The 16,371-nt window shown below is 41.1% G+C and overlaps 2 protein-coding genes across 4 annotated transcripts; both read right to left on the reverse strand.

The window, feature by feature from the left end:
* Positions 1-3,699: 3,699 nt before the first annotated feature.
* Positions 3,700-5,040, reverse strand: LOC141841248 (transcription repressor OFP15-like). 3 transcript variants are annotated; one of them, XM_074729397.1, is made up of 3 exons: positions 4,751-5,040; positions 4,637-4,687; positions 3,700-4,510 (listed from the first exon to the last, which is right to left on the reverse strand). In XM_074729397.1, the coding sequence occupies exon 3, from the start codon at positions 4,403-4,405 to the stop codon at positions 3,779-3,781; it is 627 nt and encodes a 208-aa protein (XP_074585498.1). In that variant the 5' UTR covers positions 4,406-4,510; positions 4,637-4,687; positions 4,751-5,040; the 3' UTR covers positions 3,700-3,778. The 3 variants fall into 3 exon arrangements, with proteins under 3 accessions (XP_074585498.1, XP_074585497.1, XP_074585496.1); XM_074729396.1 differs by having other exon boundaries at positions 3,700-4,556; XM_074729395.1 differs by having other exon boundaries at positions 3,700-4,684.
* Positions 5,041-6,652: 1,612 nt separating this feature from the next.
* Positions 6,653-8,233, reverse strand: LOC141837988 (heat stress transcription factor B-2b-like). Its single transcript, XM_074725362.1, has 2 exons — positions 7,754-8,233; positions 6,653-7,676 (listed from the first exon to the last, which is right to left on the reverse strand). Exons 1-2 carry the CDS (start codon positions 8,024-8,026, stop codon positions 7,020-7,022), a joined length of 930 nt encoding a protein of 309 aa, XP_074581463.1. The 5' UTR covers positions 8,027-8,233; the 3' UTR covers positions 6,653-7,019.
* Between the last annotated feature and the right edge of the window lie 8,138 nt (positions 8,234-16,371).

Genomic DNA, 16,371 nt, shown 5'->3' on the forward strand with positions numbered 1-16,371 from the left:
CAAAAAACAAAATTGCTTAGAGATGATTATAGACTCAAATAAGTTACACAGATTATTACAAAACTAATACAAATTCTTATAATCTTCAACGGTTCGTCAAATCTAAAGTAGTATGCACACTCAATCAACTTCTTGATCACAAATTAAGTTAGTTTTTATTTGGTCAAGAAGCAAAACACCTAATAACTAACTAATAAATACCTCATTAATTATCATCATCTGATCTAACTTTAATACTTTGAAAACGTTGCTTGGGCATTCATGGCATGTTGGGCAAATTAGGTGATATGGTGGATCTGAAAACTTATACACGTGGTAGAGCTAAGTTAGAGGTCAAGTCAATTAGTCAAGGTCAAATAGAGGTGGAGGTCAAATCAAGCATCTGACCCTCTTTGATTCGTGTATAGCCAAACCTCCTCGATTACTCGGCCAATTAGATATCACTGTTCGGATCCCTACATCATCATTGTCTAAAATAGCTCGACCTCAGTAGTTCGGCCTCGATAGCTCGGTCAAGACAATTCAGCAGTTCGGCCAAGACAACTTAACTTAATCGCTGACCGTATCTCTCCAACTAAGCCTCAAGCGTGAACGTCTATCCACAAGGTCACTCAACATTGACCTCATTTCTTTAACCACTCCAGATCGGACAACAACCATGAATATTTCAAAACACATGGCACCATGTGAATGGTGAAGTGGTTATTAGATTTAGTCTTCTGGATATCCTCCATCAAATACGTGACATTAGGTGAATGGAAAGACTACTAACGATTGTCGAATCTAATCGTCTCACTAGCTCATACGAGGATGATGGAAGGAATATAACGTCTGACGTGAAGATATTCTTGACAGTTATATAAACCCTAGATAATGTAAAGGAAAGAGGAGGTTGTTTCTCTCTCTCTCACTTCTTCTTCTTCTTCTAGCTGTTTTAGCTTTGATACTAAGGGAAAATCTTAATTTAAGTGTCGGAATGACCATACTAAGTCCAATCTCGGCGCCTATTCTAACCATGGCGCCCAATATTCTAATCTATGTTGTAAGATAAATAGGTTCCAACTTGAATTGACTCAGACCGGGGACCTTGACAATTTTGCTTGTCAATCGATCGGCCACGTGAAGAGAGTTACAGGTAGGCGAATACCCCCCCCCCCCCCCCCCCTTAATGTGAAGTTGATAGGTTCCCTAAAAGGCTATAGGCAAATCTCGCAGTGAAGTAGAAGACTATGTCCTCCATTTTCGTTGGATAAAAACAATTATGGAAGACTCAGGGCGTGAGGGGATTCGATACATGTGAAATATTACAACTACCCCACAAAGAAGAATGTGAAAATATTGGGAGGCCTCGGTAAAAAAATGGGAAATAAAAGGTCACCTATCGGCTAACCCTAAGGGGGTGTTTAGTTGGGGGTTATCATTGATAACCTTGGTTATCTGTTCAAGGTTGATAACCTTGTTTGATTAAGGTTATGATTGATTCCCAAGTAATACAACATCATCAGCAAATGAGTTATAACCCGGTAATGTGATTACCTTGACAGCCTAAGGTTTTCTACGATTCCTGAGGTTAACTAAATTTTTTCCATGATTACCCTCTGATTTTAAAATTAAGTCAATTAAAAGGTACTATGAAATCTAATTAAAATCAAATTATTTAATTTAATAAATTTTAATTTAAATATTTATAAATTAAAAAATAATTTATTTTAGATTTAAAAAATAAAATTAATGAATTATATTTATTAATTTAATGAATTATTTTTTATTTTATTAAAAATATATTTTTTAAATTTAAAAAAAAATAAAATTAACAAATTATATTTATTAATTTAATAAATTATTTTATTAAAATAATTATTTTTAATGAATTATTTTATTAAAATAAAATTATCATATTATCTTTATTAATTTAATAAATTATTTTATTAAAATAATCATTTTAATAAATTATTTTATTAAAAGAAATATAAATTTATTTTAAAATTAAAAATATAAAATTAAGGAATTATATTTATTAATTTAATGAATTATTTTATTAAAATAATTATTTTAATAAATTATTTTATTAATATATATATATTTATTTTAAAATTTAAAAAATAAAATTAACAAATTATATTTATTATTTTAATAAATTTTTTTATTAAAATAATTATTTTTAATGCATTATTTTATTAAAATAATTATTTTTAATGAATTATTTTATTAAAATAAAATTAACAAATTATACTTATTAATTTAATGAATTATATTAAAATATAATTGAATAAAGGGTAATATAGTAAATATAAAACTGATTATGTTTTATTCCCTCCAAATAAATAAAGTAAACCAAACAATATTATGTTATATATGTTTTATGCCCTATAACCTTGGTTATGTGATTATCAGGTAATCACATAACCAAGGTTATATATCATAATTTGAACCAAACTCACTTTAAAAGAAATCACAAAGCTAGGAGGAGGAAGATGGGGTCCGTCAAAAGCATTCCGACCGGATAACTAATCGGTAGTCAGCAAGAACCTCAAAATGCAATCGCATATGGTCTAGGCCCCCCTCCATTAAAGTTTGACTCCATGGACTGATATCACAAGGTAGCAGGACCTTCAGTAGCCATTGGTGAAAAAGATAGAAGGGGAAAAGATGAAGACGAGGGGGGAAGTAGTATCAGACAGAGTACAAGGACAAGGATGAGGAAAAACTTACTAGGAAAAGAGAATGCACGAAGTCACATGGCTGCGGAGATCAGTGTCAATAGAGCTTGATGATGAAAGGAATGATGAATACATCATCACCAACTTCAACATCTCTTCACTTCACATTTGATTCCTACTGATTTACCTAATCACGATCTCAGACAAAAACAAGAGAATTAAACATCACTTAATTAGTTTAAAATTCTAGCAATTTATTTGCAAAAGATTGCTTTAATTCAATCTATCAGTAAGGCATTAATTCAATCTATTATAAAATCACCAGCGAATTAAGATTGTTTACCACCAGACACCAAATTAATGTTAAGGGAAGATGCCCAACGATCTAAAGGCTGAATTTAGTAGCGTTCACTGTAGCTATGCATGCATGCCCGCCTGCCTGCGTGCGATCCGAGCACTGTTAGTTGAACAGTTAAATTGCATGGACCACGTACGTCGATAGCTTTCTCATCACATGGGCTGGCAACCCTTGCAGTATTCGGGTCCCCCTGCATGATTATATATGTTAATTCTATAATTCGCTGCTAAAGTATCTATATTCCATACCCTTTTTTTTATAAGGAAAACATGCAAATATATCCATGGTTGAAGAATATTATATAGTTAGGTTCTCTATTTAGTCATAACATAACAAAATAGAGATTTGAAGCCAGGGATATATAACACTTTGAGTGGTGGTTTGAAATAGTTAAATACTGCAGTGATTAGAGTACTATTAGCATCTTTTAAGCCGTGGCACCTACGTATCCATGAATGTTTGGGCAATATATTGTGCTAAATGCAAGGGGATTGTCTTCTTGATTTATTTCTAGATCAAAGAACTAATGAAACAAAGCTTATCCATTGAGATGGCAAACCATGTTATCTAGTAAGAAAGATGAAGAGAAGGAAAGCAAAAGGAGATGGAGGAAATATATTTATAATCCATTTTTCTGATTTGAACACAAAAAATGGAGATCATAGAGCTAATTAATCAACATTGGAGTGAAGTTTATTTACTCGGTTCGATTAGAAAAGATAAAGCATGCAGCAAAATGTTCAATACTGCTACATCTTAATTACAAGAAAGAAGGTAGTCTTCCACACAACACCCCCCTTAGCTTGTCTTGTTCGATGAGGCGCATCAACAAATCGACAAACGCCAGCACAATCGCCTTGTGGTTCTTCCTCTCGTTGAGCCTCAAGTAGCAACGAAGAAGCTCTTGAAGGCCGCGCCACTCCCTCAGCTCGTGCGCCGCCACCACCTCCTCCATCGACGCCAGGAAGTCGCTGTACGGGTCCTCCGACAAGACGGCGATCGTCTCGCAGCAGGCGACCTCGCCGTCAGGATCGTCGGAGAACTCCTCCACGATGGATTTGCTGGTGCAGGGCGAGAAGAAGAACCTTTCCGAAGTGACGGGGCGCACGAAGAGCTCGTCGGAGTCGCTGCGCTTGCGATCGCGGTCGGAGCTCAAAGACGAGGAGGAGGGCAGGGTGGTGGAGTCCTCGTCCTCGCAGGGCGGAGGCGAGCCGTGAGGGTGGGTGAGGGAGAAGGGTGGGGAGGCGGTAGAGTAGGAGGTGGAGCAGAGGTAGTCGCCTCTGAAGGATTGCGTCTTGGCTTCTTGGATGCAAATGGGGCCAATGGGCGCGATGCCGGCGCTGATGACTCCTTGGAAAGACTTGAAAGATGACTTAAGCCTTTCCATCTTTCGATCCCTTTAACTAGCTAGCTTCCACTTCTTATGCACGCCAGCTCTCGCCGTTGAATCTCAGATTTCCAGTGTCTCTGGAATGGAACTTGAAGCAGCAACCTCGACATATATATCGTTTCCAACGAAATATCGATCAAGTTAATTGCTGACGAGGAACCCACGTAATTCTTTAATTTTTTCACTCGGTAATTTATTTGTGCGGTATAGAATATCTCATGTACGTACCTGAAGGAAAGATTCAAGGATGCCAAACAAAGTTGCTGCTGCTCTGCGCTGCTGCAAGTGATGAACAGATAAATAAAATAAAATTTGAACATTATATAGAAAGGAGTTAGATACTTTGATTAGTATTCCAGCGAATAGGTCGGATTGGGTGGGCCAACTCGATCGGCATGCATGAAGAGCTGGATGGAACTGAAGGAGGACAATGAGCTTGGAAAGGTGTTGGAGTGGATTAAGTTGACTCGAAGGGAGGGGCGGTTACGTTGTAAATGATCAGTTGAATGGACGAAAGGAGATAGATGAGCTATGAAAATCAGACAGAGAAGACTGTGCAGTATTCAATGAGGTAGTTGGGTTGTAAATCTGTCGAACATGCTCGGTGAATCCGATTGGGTAGACAAACTGCAAGTTGAATATATTAGAGGTAGAGTAGATCGAAGAAACGAGTTTAATGAATAATGGATGGACGCCGACGTGGCAGGCGATCGATCTAAGAAGATAGGAAGAGAATATAGCGCGGCCATTCAGGGATGGACATTTGGCAGTTCAGACTTAAGAGAGACAATAACTGCGGCACGGAATGGACGATCCACGATCGGCAAACGAGTGGTGAAGATCTATTCCTCGCTGGATCGACAGGACGTTAAAGCGAATCCTGCATGGCCCATGCATTAGGATATGAACAAATTATATGCTCACCAGATGCCAAAACACAATGAATAGTTTCAGATGGTCCCGTTAATTCACTCATTCAGAGTTCTCGCAATGATACGTCCAACGCTCGTGAGCTGCATGCTTTCAGCTTCTTCTTTTTTTATCCAGTTTGGATTTCAATTTGCAAATGGATTTTTGTCCCTTTTTAAATTATGGTTGTACTGATATTAGTATATTTCATTTATACTCCCAGAAAGATATATTTCAAGATCATCAGAATGTGTACGTGCGCTTGCAGAAAAGTTTAGTGCATGCAATTACAATTAAAGGGCAGTACTGAAGATTAAAGTTGTCAGTGATTAAATAGTATCCAAGTTAACAGTAACTTGAAGTATACTTAAACAGTAACAGTAACTTTTGTTATATAATTAATTTATCTAAAAAATTATCTTGTTTTGTAATTGTAGATGTTGTTCACTTCTGTGAAGTAGCTAGGAGCGGTGGTGGATGGAATTTGCAGGATATATATAATCATTGATTTCTCTCAGTGATAATGAGATCCGCTCAACGAATTATAATTTGTTTTATATTTTATTCATGGCAGAATAAGAGAAAAATATTTTATAATTAATTCTAACCATCCTTGTCGAGTTGTTGTAGCTTAACCTAACACATTTTCAAAAATTAAAGTAATTTTTTTGAAAGTATATATCCTCTTCTTCTGCAAGTATATATCCTTGAAAAATGAAAGTATATATCCTTGAATGTACATGGTTGGTTTTAAATATGACTAAATTTAAAATTAAATTTACAAATAAAATCAAATATTCATGAATAAATTTGATATTTGATTTGATTAAAATTTATTTAATATATATAAAGTCGATTAAATACAAAAATATAAACAGCATATGTAAAGCTTGTTAATATTTATAAATAGAGATTGTGAATTATATATATATATGAACAATATTTATAAATAATGTTTACAAACAAACTTATGAATTATGATTATTAATATAGTTTTTATCAAACATGTAAATAAATAAAAAAATCTCTTAATATGAATAAAAAATTAAAATATTAATCTAAAGTTATCTAATATGAATAAATTCTATAAGTTTAAGATTAAAAAAATACTTTCTGAAAACATCATTTGTAGAACAAAAGTTTTTTTTGGCTTTTTATTGTAATTTTGTTATCTTTCTTTTGGAAATAATTAGGAAAATTTTCAAATAATTCTAAACGATTTAGATAAATTAATTCGATACTCAATCTTTTTTGATGATTTAATTTTAAATCTTTAATAATCCTTGAGAATTAGTTTTGAAGTGGTTTTTAGAATTTTATCAAATGAATTCATCATGCCACAAATGATATTTATTATGCATTTATCGGTAAATGTTTGACCATTTCCATACTACAAACTTACACTTATTCAATACGACTTTGTTTCCCTCTATCGAAATCCATACACAACAAAAGAAACAATAAATTAATAATTCCCAACGCGAATCGCATATATGCTCTCTTTCTACGCGGGGCAGCAAAAATTATTGTCCTGCTTTCACACGCGAAAGTTGACTATATGCTTACACTAACACGCACCTTGCTTCCTTATTCACGAGACCAAAAGAAAAAAAAAAGAAAAAAAGAAACAGAAATTGACGCGATCAACGCTACCAAGACATTTACCAACCGTTACACAGTGACGGCAAACCGTCATTCTCCGTTAACTCTCCCCGCCTCCGTCCAAATCCATCGGCTCTCGCTTCACGTCCGCCTCTGATTTCGAGCTCGCGCCGCTCTCTACGCGGTTCCGCTTGAACCCGATCGAGACGCCGAAGAGCCTCGTGGTCGTCGAGCAGAACCCCTCCGCCTTTTTCCCCACAGGTGGCGGCGGCGGCGGCGACGGCGCTGGTGCTGCCATCTCCGCTTCATCGCTATCGTCCTGTTCCATCGGCGACGACGTCGCCAGGTCCGGCGGCGAAGCCGTCGTGCCTATGTTCGCGGCGACGTTATGCCGGCAGCTGGGCGCGTACTTGGACATGAGATTAAGGATATTGTTGCACAGGTTCTTCATCTGGCTGAGTTCTCGGCAGAGGCTTTTGTTCTCGCGACGAAGCCGATCATTCTCCTCCACGAGCACCGTCGCCGCGCCGCTGCTTTCCTCCGCTGGCTGCGCGCCTCCGGCTAAAGGGATCGTCGTGATGACCTGCTCCTCCCCAGAATTAACCGGCGACCCGGCGGGGATCACCGGGGAGGCCGACGGAGCCGCCGTCGAGGAGGAGATCTTCCGGCGGTGGATTTCGCAGAGCAACCGCTTCTCGCCGCGCCGGAAGAAGTCATTAGCGAATTCCCACCTATCCGGCACGATCTTCCGGAATCCCTAAAAAAGTTCCCGATTCAACTACATAAATCAACTAACTCAAAGCAGGGGATAAACAAAACGAATCAATCACACACGTAGGTGTTGAGCTGGCGGACGAAGCTGGAGAAGTTGTTGTGCTTGAAGTACTTTGGGAGGACCTCGCCGGCGAACTCGGCCGGGCGCCAGACTATGAAGGTGGTGCCGTCCTTGTTCCACGAGATGACGTCGTCGATCGAAGGTTCGTCCACGAGCTGGTACGTCTTCGTCAGGAAGGGCGTCGGCGTGGAACGATGCCCCTGATCATGCGCCGAAAGCGGGGCCCCTCCTCCCTCTGTTGTCGGCGAAGATTCCGCCGACGGGCGAGCCATGGTTACGGCCGGATGCCGAGATTCAAAAAGTTTCGCAGGGACGAGAAACCACCAAGTATAAATAGAAGAGGCGGAAAAGGAAAGGAAGGAGCAGAAAAGGGAATCAGGCGGCGGTGGAAGAACAAGAAGAAGAACTGATGAGGAAGGGACAGAAAAGGGAAGGATACGACGACGAAACCAATGGAAAGGGCGAGAAGCTACTACGTTTGGAGAAGGTTCCAGGAAGATAGTGCTAGCTCCTGGTCCAACCGACGGGCGCCGGTCAAATGAGATGATGGGGTGACTCTACGATTCCATCCTGCGCACAGCCTCCAATCAGCGGCATCACGACGCCCACGTGGACGGTGGACGGTAAAGAGGCCGCGACGCGGACGTGTGGGGGGTGGAAATCGCGGCGCAGCATCTGGAAAAACCTTTCGCCTTCCCCACCGGAAACGATCGTCCAGAACAGCAAACAGATTGGCGGTGTAGTCGGCTGGCGTGCAGTTCCCGGTTCCTGCTCTGACCGCCGCAGCGCATCCCGATATGATGCTTAGCTGTATATTAATCGACGAAAGTCCCCTCGCTCCGACAGGGCGGGGCCCAGCGGAACATTTCAAACATCTTCGAAAGTCCCATTTGAATAATTATTCTCATTTTTTTAAAAAGCGTTTATCGTTTGCGGGACGTTGAATTGATCAAATCGGGTCCTTCCGGTGCTTCTAGAATCGCAACGCCGTCCATGCGCACGTCGCCATCAGATGATGTGGATAGTTGTTGCACATATCTCACAAATATCTTCCTTCCTTCCTTCGCAACGGGGGAAGAAGGTTCACCAATTCCAAAGTTGGGCAATACCTAACGAGGAATGGAAACGGAGGTCATCCCTGCGTGATCCCCACGTTGTTTCGAATTCGATCGTCGTCGCAGAACCGTCGGATCGAATTCCAGATTGCCGTCGTACGGTTAATAAAGGCCCTCTTTCTAGAGATCCGTAGCATGCTCTTAACAGTCAAATTAACATTAAATATTTTCATTAACCCACGTTAAATTAAACAGGTCATCTGATGGATTTATCAGTGTGAAACAATTAGTGGAGGTTACTGTGGGAACAGTCGATCCCACTCCACCAAAAAGTCTAACAAAAGTCGGCATTATTTTTGTAGAACCCATCCGATTTATTGGAACGCCTGTGATTTTGATTCAGATCATTTGATTTTATTTTATTTTTTCAACTTCGCAGAGCTGTTGGTTAGTCAAAATTCACAATTGCATTAATTACTATTTTTTGCATTTTTTTCATATTCAAACGAATCATGGCTGACTTTTCATTGAATAATTAAGAAAAATATTAGCCTTTGCATATTCATTGAATGTAATTCTGCTCTCTGGCTACGTTTGGTCTAGAAGGAGATTTATATTAAGAATTGTTCCGCGGAATACAAGCTGTTCCAACGAATTAAGAAGTCAAGGTCAAAACCACGTGTTGCATATATATTATGTTCCGGTTGAGAAGTGCGCCGAGACACGTCACCGGACCTATCTCGCCATGAGGTGGAACCGATGGGGAAGAAGAGCAGGAGAAGAAGAAGTTCGAGGGCCACAGGACCTGCAGGCACAACAAACGTCAGTAGGACGGCCGGAGGTGGCTCCGGCGTGACCACTCCGACATTCAAGTTAGCAATGGCCAGAGGAAGAAGAAGATCAACAGTGAAATAAGGCCTTGAGCGTGTAAAAGAGAGTAAGAGTCCAGCCCCCCATACATGTCCGACGGAGTGGTCTTTTAAAGGAAGGGATGAGCGTGCGCACGTGTCACGTCACGTGTCACGTAGAATGTCTTATCATGATTAATAAGATATCAGGAACAATTGAGTTCTCTGTCCCATCGCCGTAAAAGTATCATCTCGTCGACATTTGTGTACAGGCAGCATTAATTAAATGGGGCGTGGACTTATTAGAAATCATGATGAGGTGGGCCCAGGCTTTGCCGGGCGACTCGACGAGGATGTGGTCAAATGGGGATTCGGCTTATGAATATGGCCGACTGGGTATCCGGCTGTGATACGGCTGAATGAGGATTTGGCACAAGAGTATGGCCGAATGAGGGATTCGGCTTAGGAGCATGTGCCGAATGGGTATCCGGCTAATGCTACGGCCGAATGAGGATTCGGTAAAGGGTAGAGCCGAATGAGGGACTCGGTTTAGGGATAAGGCCGAATGAGTATTCGGCTAATGCTACGGCCGAATGAGGACTCGGCAAAGGGTTAGGGCCGAATGAGGATTCGACTTAGACTAGGGCCGAATGACAGTTCGGCAAAGGGTTAGGGCCGAATGAGGATTCGACGACGGACCGTGGCCGAATGAGGGATTCGGCTTATGCTACGGCCGAATGGGGATTTGGCGAAGGCTACGGCCGAATGAGGATTCGGCGAGGCCCGTGGTCGAAGGAGGATTCGGCAAGGGATATGGCCGAATGGGGATTCGGCAATGGCTTACCAGACCCATGGAGATCTGTACAGGGCTTATCGGGTCTATGGGCGAGGTTCAGGTCAGACCTGGATCAGACTCGAGCCCCTGCTGACGTCATCATGGTTATCTGCCGTAACATATTAAAAAGTGATAAAATAAATTGTATTGGAAAAGCGTTGCACCAGCGCGTTCAATAATCATATTTTTTTAAAATAATTTAAGTATTCAGATTTTGTCCGACTAATTTAAAGACTTTTAAAATATTAATTCTTATTAAAATTTTAATTTTGATTTTTTTATTCCCCTAAATACTCTGATTCTCTTTTTTATTCTCCTAAATACTGTATTTAGGACTGCATCATGTAGACATGTAGAAGCATCAATAATCAAATATTGATTCAATAATCAAATATTTGCTTAGACAAATGATATATTATATTCTTTTCATAATATTCTTTTGATTTTTGGACCATCTTATACAAATTGTAAATTAATATAATTAATTTTTTAAAATAAAATCTTTTATCTTACAGGCCATCCAGAGTAGATGAATTTCTCTTTTTTTGGCAATTTTTTTGATATAAAAAATTTAATTTATGGAATCGATCCGATTTTTAGTTAAGCTTTAGGGCTCGAACTCGAGTTCAGATTTGATTTGGTGTGGATTCAATTGGAATTAACTGCAGAGGTCCGGTGCTGGTTTCAGCGACAGCGGGGTGCCGAGATCTGGCGGATGCTGAAGGCATGATGAAAAGATCATGCCGGCGAGGTGGTTGAGGTGCGGGCGATGCGGTTGGTTCGCCGATCATGAGAAAGGAACAAAGTTAGACGATAGATCTCGGTCTGCAGCAGTATCTTGACGGCGTCGCCCGTAGCTCGCCGGCAGAACGAGGCTGTGAGGATAGGGTTGGTCTTTTCTCCACCAGCTGTTAGGGCACGAAGTACCCAAGTAGGCGCCGCCGGCCGTAAGGGCTCGAAGTACGGGGCGGCGGTGTCGAACGATTAGGGCGGATCGAGCAAATGCTGATATTTCTCTCCACAAATTGCCGAAAAAAACTCACAAATAACGATGGATTTAGCGATCGATTAAAATTCGATCGCTAATTTAACGATCGAATTTTAACTTCGGTCGCTAAATAGCGACCGATTAAATTTCGATCGCTAAATAGCGATCGAAATTTAATCGGTCGTTAAATAGTGACGGATATAAGTTCAGTGGCTAATTTGTGACCGAAATTAAAATTCGGTGGCTAAATTAGCGATCGATTTTAATCGGTCGCTAAATTAGTGATCAAATTTTAACTTCGGCCGGTAATTATAAAATTTTACGACGATGGACAAATTTAGCGATGAATTTTTTATTCAGTCGTTAATATTTAGCGATGGAAATCGAGTTCTGTCACTAATTAACGATCGAATTGAAATTCGGTCGCTAATTTAGCGATCGAATTGGAATTCGATCGCTAAATTAGCGACCAAACACCGGTTTGGTTGCTAAATTAGTGATCGAATCAGTGTTCGATCGCTAATTAGCGATCGAACCCCAGTTCAGTCACTAATTTAACGACCGAACCTAAGTTTCGGTCGCTAAATTATTTTCTTAATCGGGTTTATTTTCCCCTCTGCTCACTCCAGCATTTTCGATGAAATAACTATTTTGGCTATGCAGAATAATTTGTAAGGAAGATCTTTAGTCTCATGCAATGTAATTAACAGCAAGGATAGAATTGAGAACCTAAGAATCTACATTGGTTAACTACATTATCATAGAGATCACAGCAAGGATGCATGACAATGGAGGTTATCAACAAAAGAGATCTCAAAATGTCCACAACGTTTACAAACATGAAATCATCTTTAAAGCAAGAAATATTTTACTTTCTTGTTATCTTCCTTTGTTTTCTTTAATGATATCTTTAATTGGGAACTGTATACCAAAGACAAACTATAAACAACACTTGACATTTTGTATATTAAAACTACAGTCAAAAAAATTAATAAAGAAATCAACAGATCACAGTATTTTTCAGAAAAACCTGTGCATGTTTGTTGAACTTCCATGTAAAAATTATTGATGAGACAATTTCCATGTGAAAGTGTGTAGGGGAAAATAGAAACAAAAACATAATGGTCATAGGTCACTTGACATTAAACAAGTTTAGGAAGTGAAGTGAGATAGTTCCTTCATGAAGGTAATTGCAACTCGTCATATACTAGAATTTGAACAAATCAAACTATTTATTTGAAAAAAAAAATCCTCAAATGTTTTGTTCATCAACAAATTTGAAAAAATAGTATCGTCAGAATTCCGATGCATCACACTAGGGAGGCGGTTGTGATCGCAGCTTCAGTGGCGGTGCTTGCGGCATCAGCAGCGACAGCCGCGGCGTCAGCTGTCGTGGCCGCAGCGTTAGCTATGGCGACGGCGTCGGCTGCCGTGGCCGCAGCGTTAGCTGTGGCGACGGCGGCGGCTTGAGCGCTGTCGGCGGTAGCTTGAGCGTTGTCGGCGGCATCTTGAGCGCTAGCAGCGGCGGCGGTGGCAGCATTAGCCGCGGCAGTGACGGCTACGGTGGCGGCTGCAGTGGTCGCGGAGTTGATAACGGTGCTGGGAGTCTTCAGGAGTACGGTTACGTCAATTTGTCCACCAGCGCCACCATCCAGGTAGAAATTCATTACCACTTGCTCAATAAAATTACATAATACCTGGACTAGAAATTCAATATCCTCTGTCCCGATAAGATTGCCGGCGAACTGTAGGATTATGGGTCACGCAATACTACAAAAAAATCCACAAATAACGACGGATTTAGCGACCGATTAAAATTCGATCGCTAATTTAACGATCGAATTTTAACTTCGGTCGCTAAATAGTAACGGATTAAATTTCGGTCGCTAAATAGCGATCGAAATTTAATCGATCTCTAAATCGGTCGCTAAATAGCGACGGATATAAGTTCGGTGGCTAATTTGCGACCGAAATTAAAATTTGGTGGCTAAATTAGCGATCGAATTTTAATCGATCGCTAAATTAGTTATCAAATTTTAACTTCGATCGGTAATTATAGAATTTTACGACGATGGACAAATTTAACGACGGATTTTTTATTCAGTCATTAATATTTAGCGACGGAAATCGAGTTCAGTCACTAATTAACGATCGAATTGGAATTCGGTCGCTAATTTAACGATCGAACTGGGGTTCGATCGCTAATTTAGCGACCGAACCCAAGTTTCGATTGCTAAATTATTTCCTTAATCGGGTTTATTTTCCCCTCTGCTCACTCCAGTATTTTCAATGAAACAACTGTTCTGGCTATTCAGAATAATTTGTAAGGAAGATCTTTAGTCTCATGCAATGTAATTAACAGCAAGGATAGAATTGAGAACCAAAGAATCTACATTAGTTAACTACGTTATCATAGAGATCACAGCAAGGATGCATGACAATGGGGGTTATCAACAAAAGAGATTTCAAAATGTCCACAACGTTTACAAACATGAAATCATCTTTAAAGCAAGAAATATTTTACTTTTTTATTATCTTCCTTTGTTTTCTTTAATGATATCTTTAATTGGAAACTGTATACCAAAGATAAACTATAAACAACCTTTGACGTTTTGTACATTAAAACTACAGCCTCTTCAGCAACCCTGTTCACAACCTCTTCAGCAAGAACAGATGGCATAATATACAAACTAAAGAAAAGAAACGATCTAACTACGAAGTATGATAGCTCATGTCATGTGATAAGACTGATGATGGCCAGGCATATGATTGGGACGGACTGGATCCGTCAGTCATCGAGAGTTGTTGGAGAATTTGATTATTGAACACAGCGTTGTTGGATCTGGAGAACGCGAGGTAGCAGCAGAATTGATGCCTCGTGTGGCGTGAAGCCTGATGTAGAGCTTCAACACATGGTGCGCCTGCACGCTCAGTGCCACTGCACTGCCTTCGTTCTCTGCTGCCGAATGCCTCGTTTTGCCTGACAAATTTGAACATGTTGCGACAACTTTGGGAAGATACAAGAGAATTGAAATCAATACTTCTCTAAATGTGATAAATTCCATTCTATTCTATTTCATAATTGCAGCCAGCTCTCACGCAAGAAGAGATGCCTTCCTGAATTCTCACTCACTCAAGTCGAGAACTCCTGAAAGGAAAAGGTGCTCTCCAAGTAATTAAGTCCCGAAGACACTGGAAGTGCACAGAGTCTAACCTTAACAATTACCTCTTTTCCTTAATCTTTCCGCTTTATTCACCAAGTGTTCCTTTAATCAATGGAACACTTCCCGGTTTCCCAGTCCAATATACAGCCCCAGGAAAACTCCTGGTATCTCTGCCTATTTGGGACTCATCATCTTGTTCTTGCTCCATCAGCGAATATTAATTAACCGCCTGCCCCGTCGTTGACTCGAGGGCATTCTTATTCACTCCACGAACAAATCAATTACAATGAATTGAAAAGGGTTGATCGAAGGATGCTGTTCCGGCTAAATGCCGCGGAAGGTCAAGCCACCAGTCAACGCACCGTCTGACGCAAGCAATCCTACAATCGAGTTAGGCGAGGGGTTTCCCGAGCGGTCACCGTCAAGAGAATCCTGAAACGCACTCACAAAAGAGGTTAGAATGACGCCTCGGGGAGTTCCGGTAAGCCACTCCGATGTTCAAGTTAGGGTTCCGATAAAAAAGGAGAAAGTAAGAAGCAATAGGAAAAGTAGTGAGAGAGTTTTCGGAGACTGATCTCTTGCATGATGTTGAGTTACTCTTTTTATAGTCAACCTCTGGATTCCGTACGTGGAGTCGGCTGCTGAGCAATTACCAGAAGGACCTTCCTTCTATCTCCTCCGTTTTAAGATACGAGCATAGGGGCAGAGTGTAGGGGAAGCTCGAGCCTGATTCCCTATATCTTCTTTATGGTAGTGCGTGCAAGCCACAAGGTATGAGGAAGAAGCCATGTATAATGACTGGGCGCGCCTTTAATGCGATGGCGTAACAAGGACTAGCACTGGAGGAAACTGCGGTTGGGCCACCGACTGTCTCCTTCCCCTCACAGCGGCGACGCCCGCAACCAGTGTCAAAGGGGCCTAGTTAAGGCTATAGTCTAACCTGACAGAGGTGGAGTGACTGGGTTTGTATATGGAAACGAAAGGAACTTGATGGAACTCTAGAAGGGGAGTCGATCGATGCCGGCGCAAAGGGATAAGTCGAGAGTCCTCCTTCACTGTGATGGTCTGTCCACCGAGATGTCGAGAAACATCATGAGAATCTCCTTTGTCGAGAGGGATGACTGGCCGAGACATCGGGGGATGAGACGAGAGTTCCCCTTGCCAAGAGGGATACCTGGCCGAGACGTCAGAGGACGAGACGAGAGTCTCTCTTGCCGAGAGGGATGACTGACTGAGACGTCGGAGGACGAGACGAGAGTTTCCCTTGCCGAGAGGGATGACTGGCCGAGATGTCAGGGAACGAGACGAGAGTTTCCCTTGCCGAGAGGGATAGCTGGCCGAGACGTCGGAGGACGAGATGAGAGTTTCTCTTGCCGAGAGGGATGGCTGGCCGAAACGTCGGAGGACGAGACGAGAGTCTCTCTCGCCGAGAGAGATGACTGGCTGAGACGAGCGTTGCATGCCAAGGTGGGGTAAGGGACACGAGTGCCACCTTAGCCTGGGTTTTGACCGTGCGGTGACTTGCAAGAAGACCCACGTCATCTGTCATGACTCCCCGCATCAGATGCGATGTAAGGTGTCATGCATGTAATGCCAACACTAAACAAGTGTTACTTCGATGCTGGGGAAATGACGATGAGCTTGTGAGGATGCATGCGCAGAAATGAATGGTCAAGTGCGTTGGTGGATACTGGATGGGAATAATTGAGGATGGATGACACATGAGG

This window comes from Curcuma longa, chromosome 11, assembly GCF_044706935.1.
Source record: "Curcuma longa cultivar G26 ecotype Majalengka, Jawa Barat chromosome 11, ITB_CL_G26_1.1, whole genome shotgun sequence".
NCBI classification, from domain to species: domain Eukaryota; kingdom Viridiplantae; phylum Streptophyta; class Magnoliopsida; order Zingiberales; family Zingiberaceae; genus Curcuma; species Curcuma longa.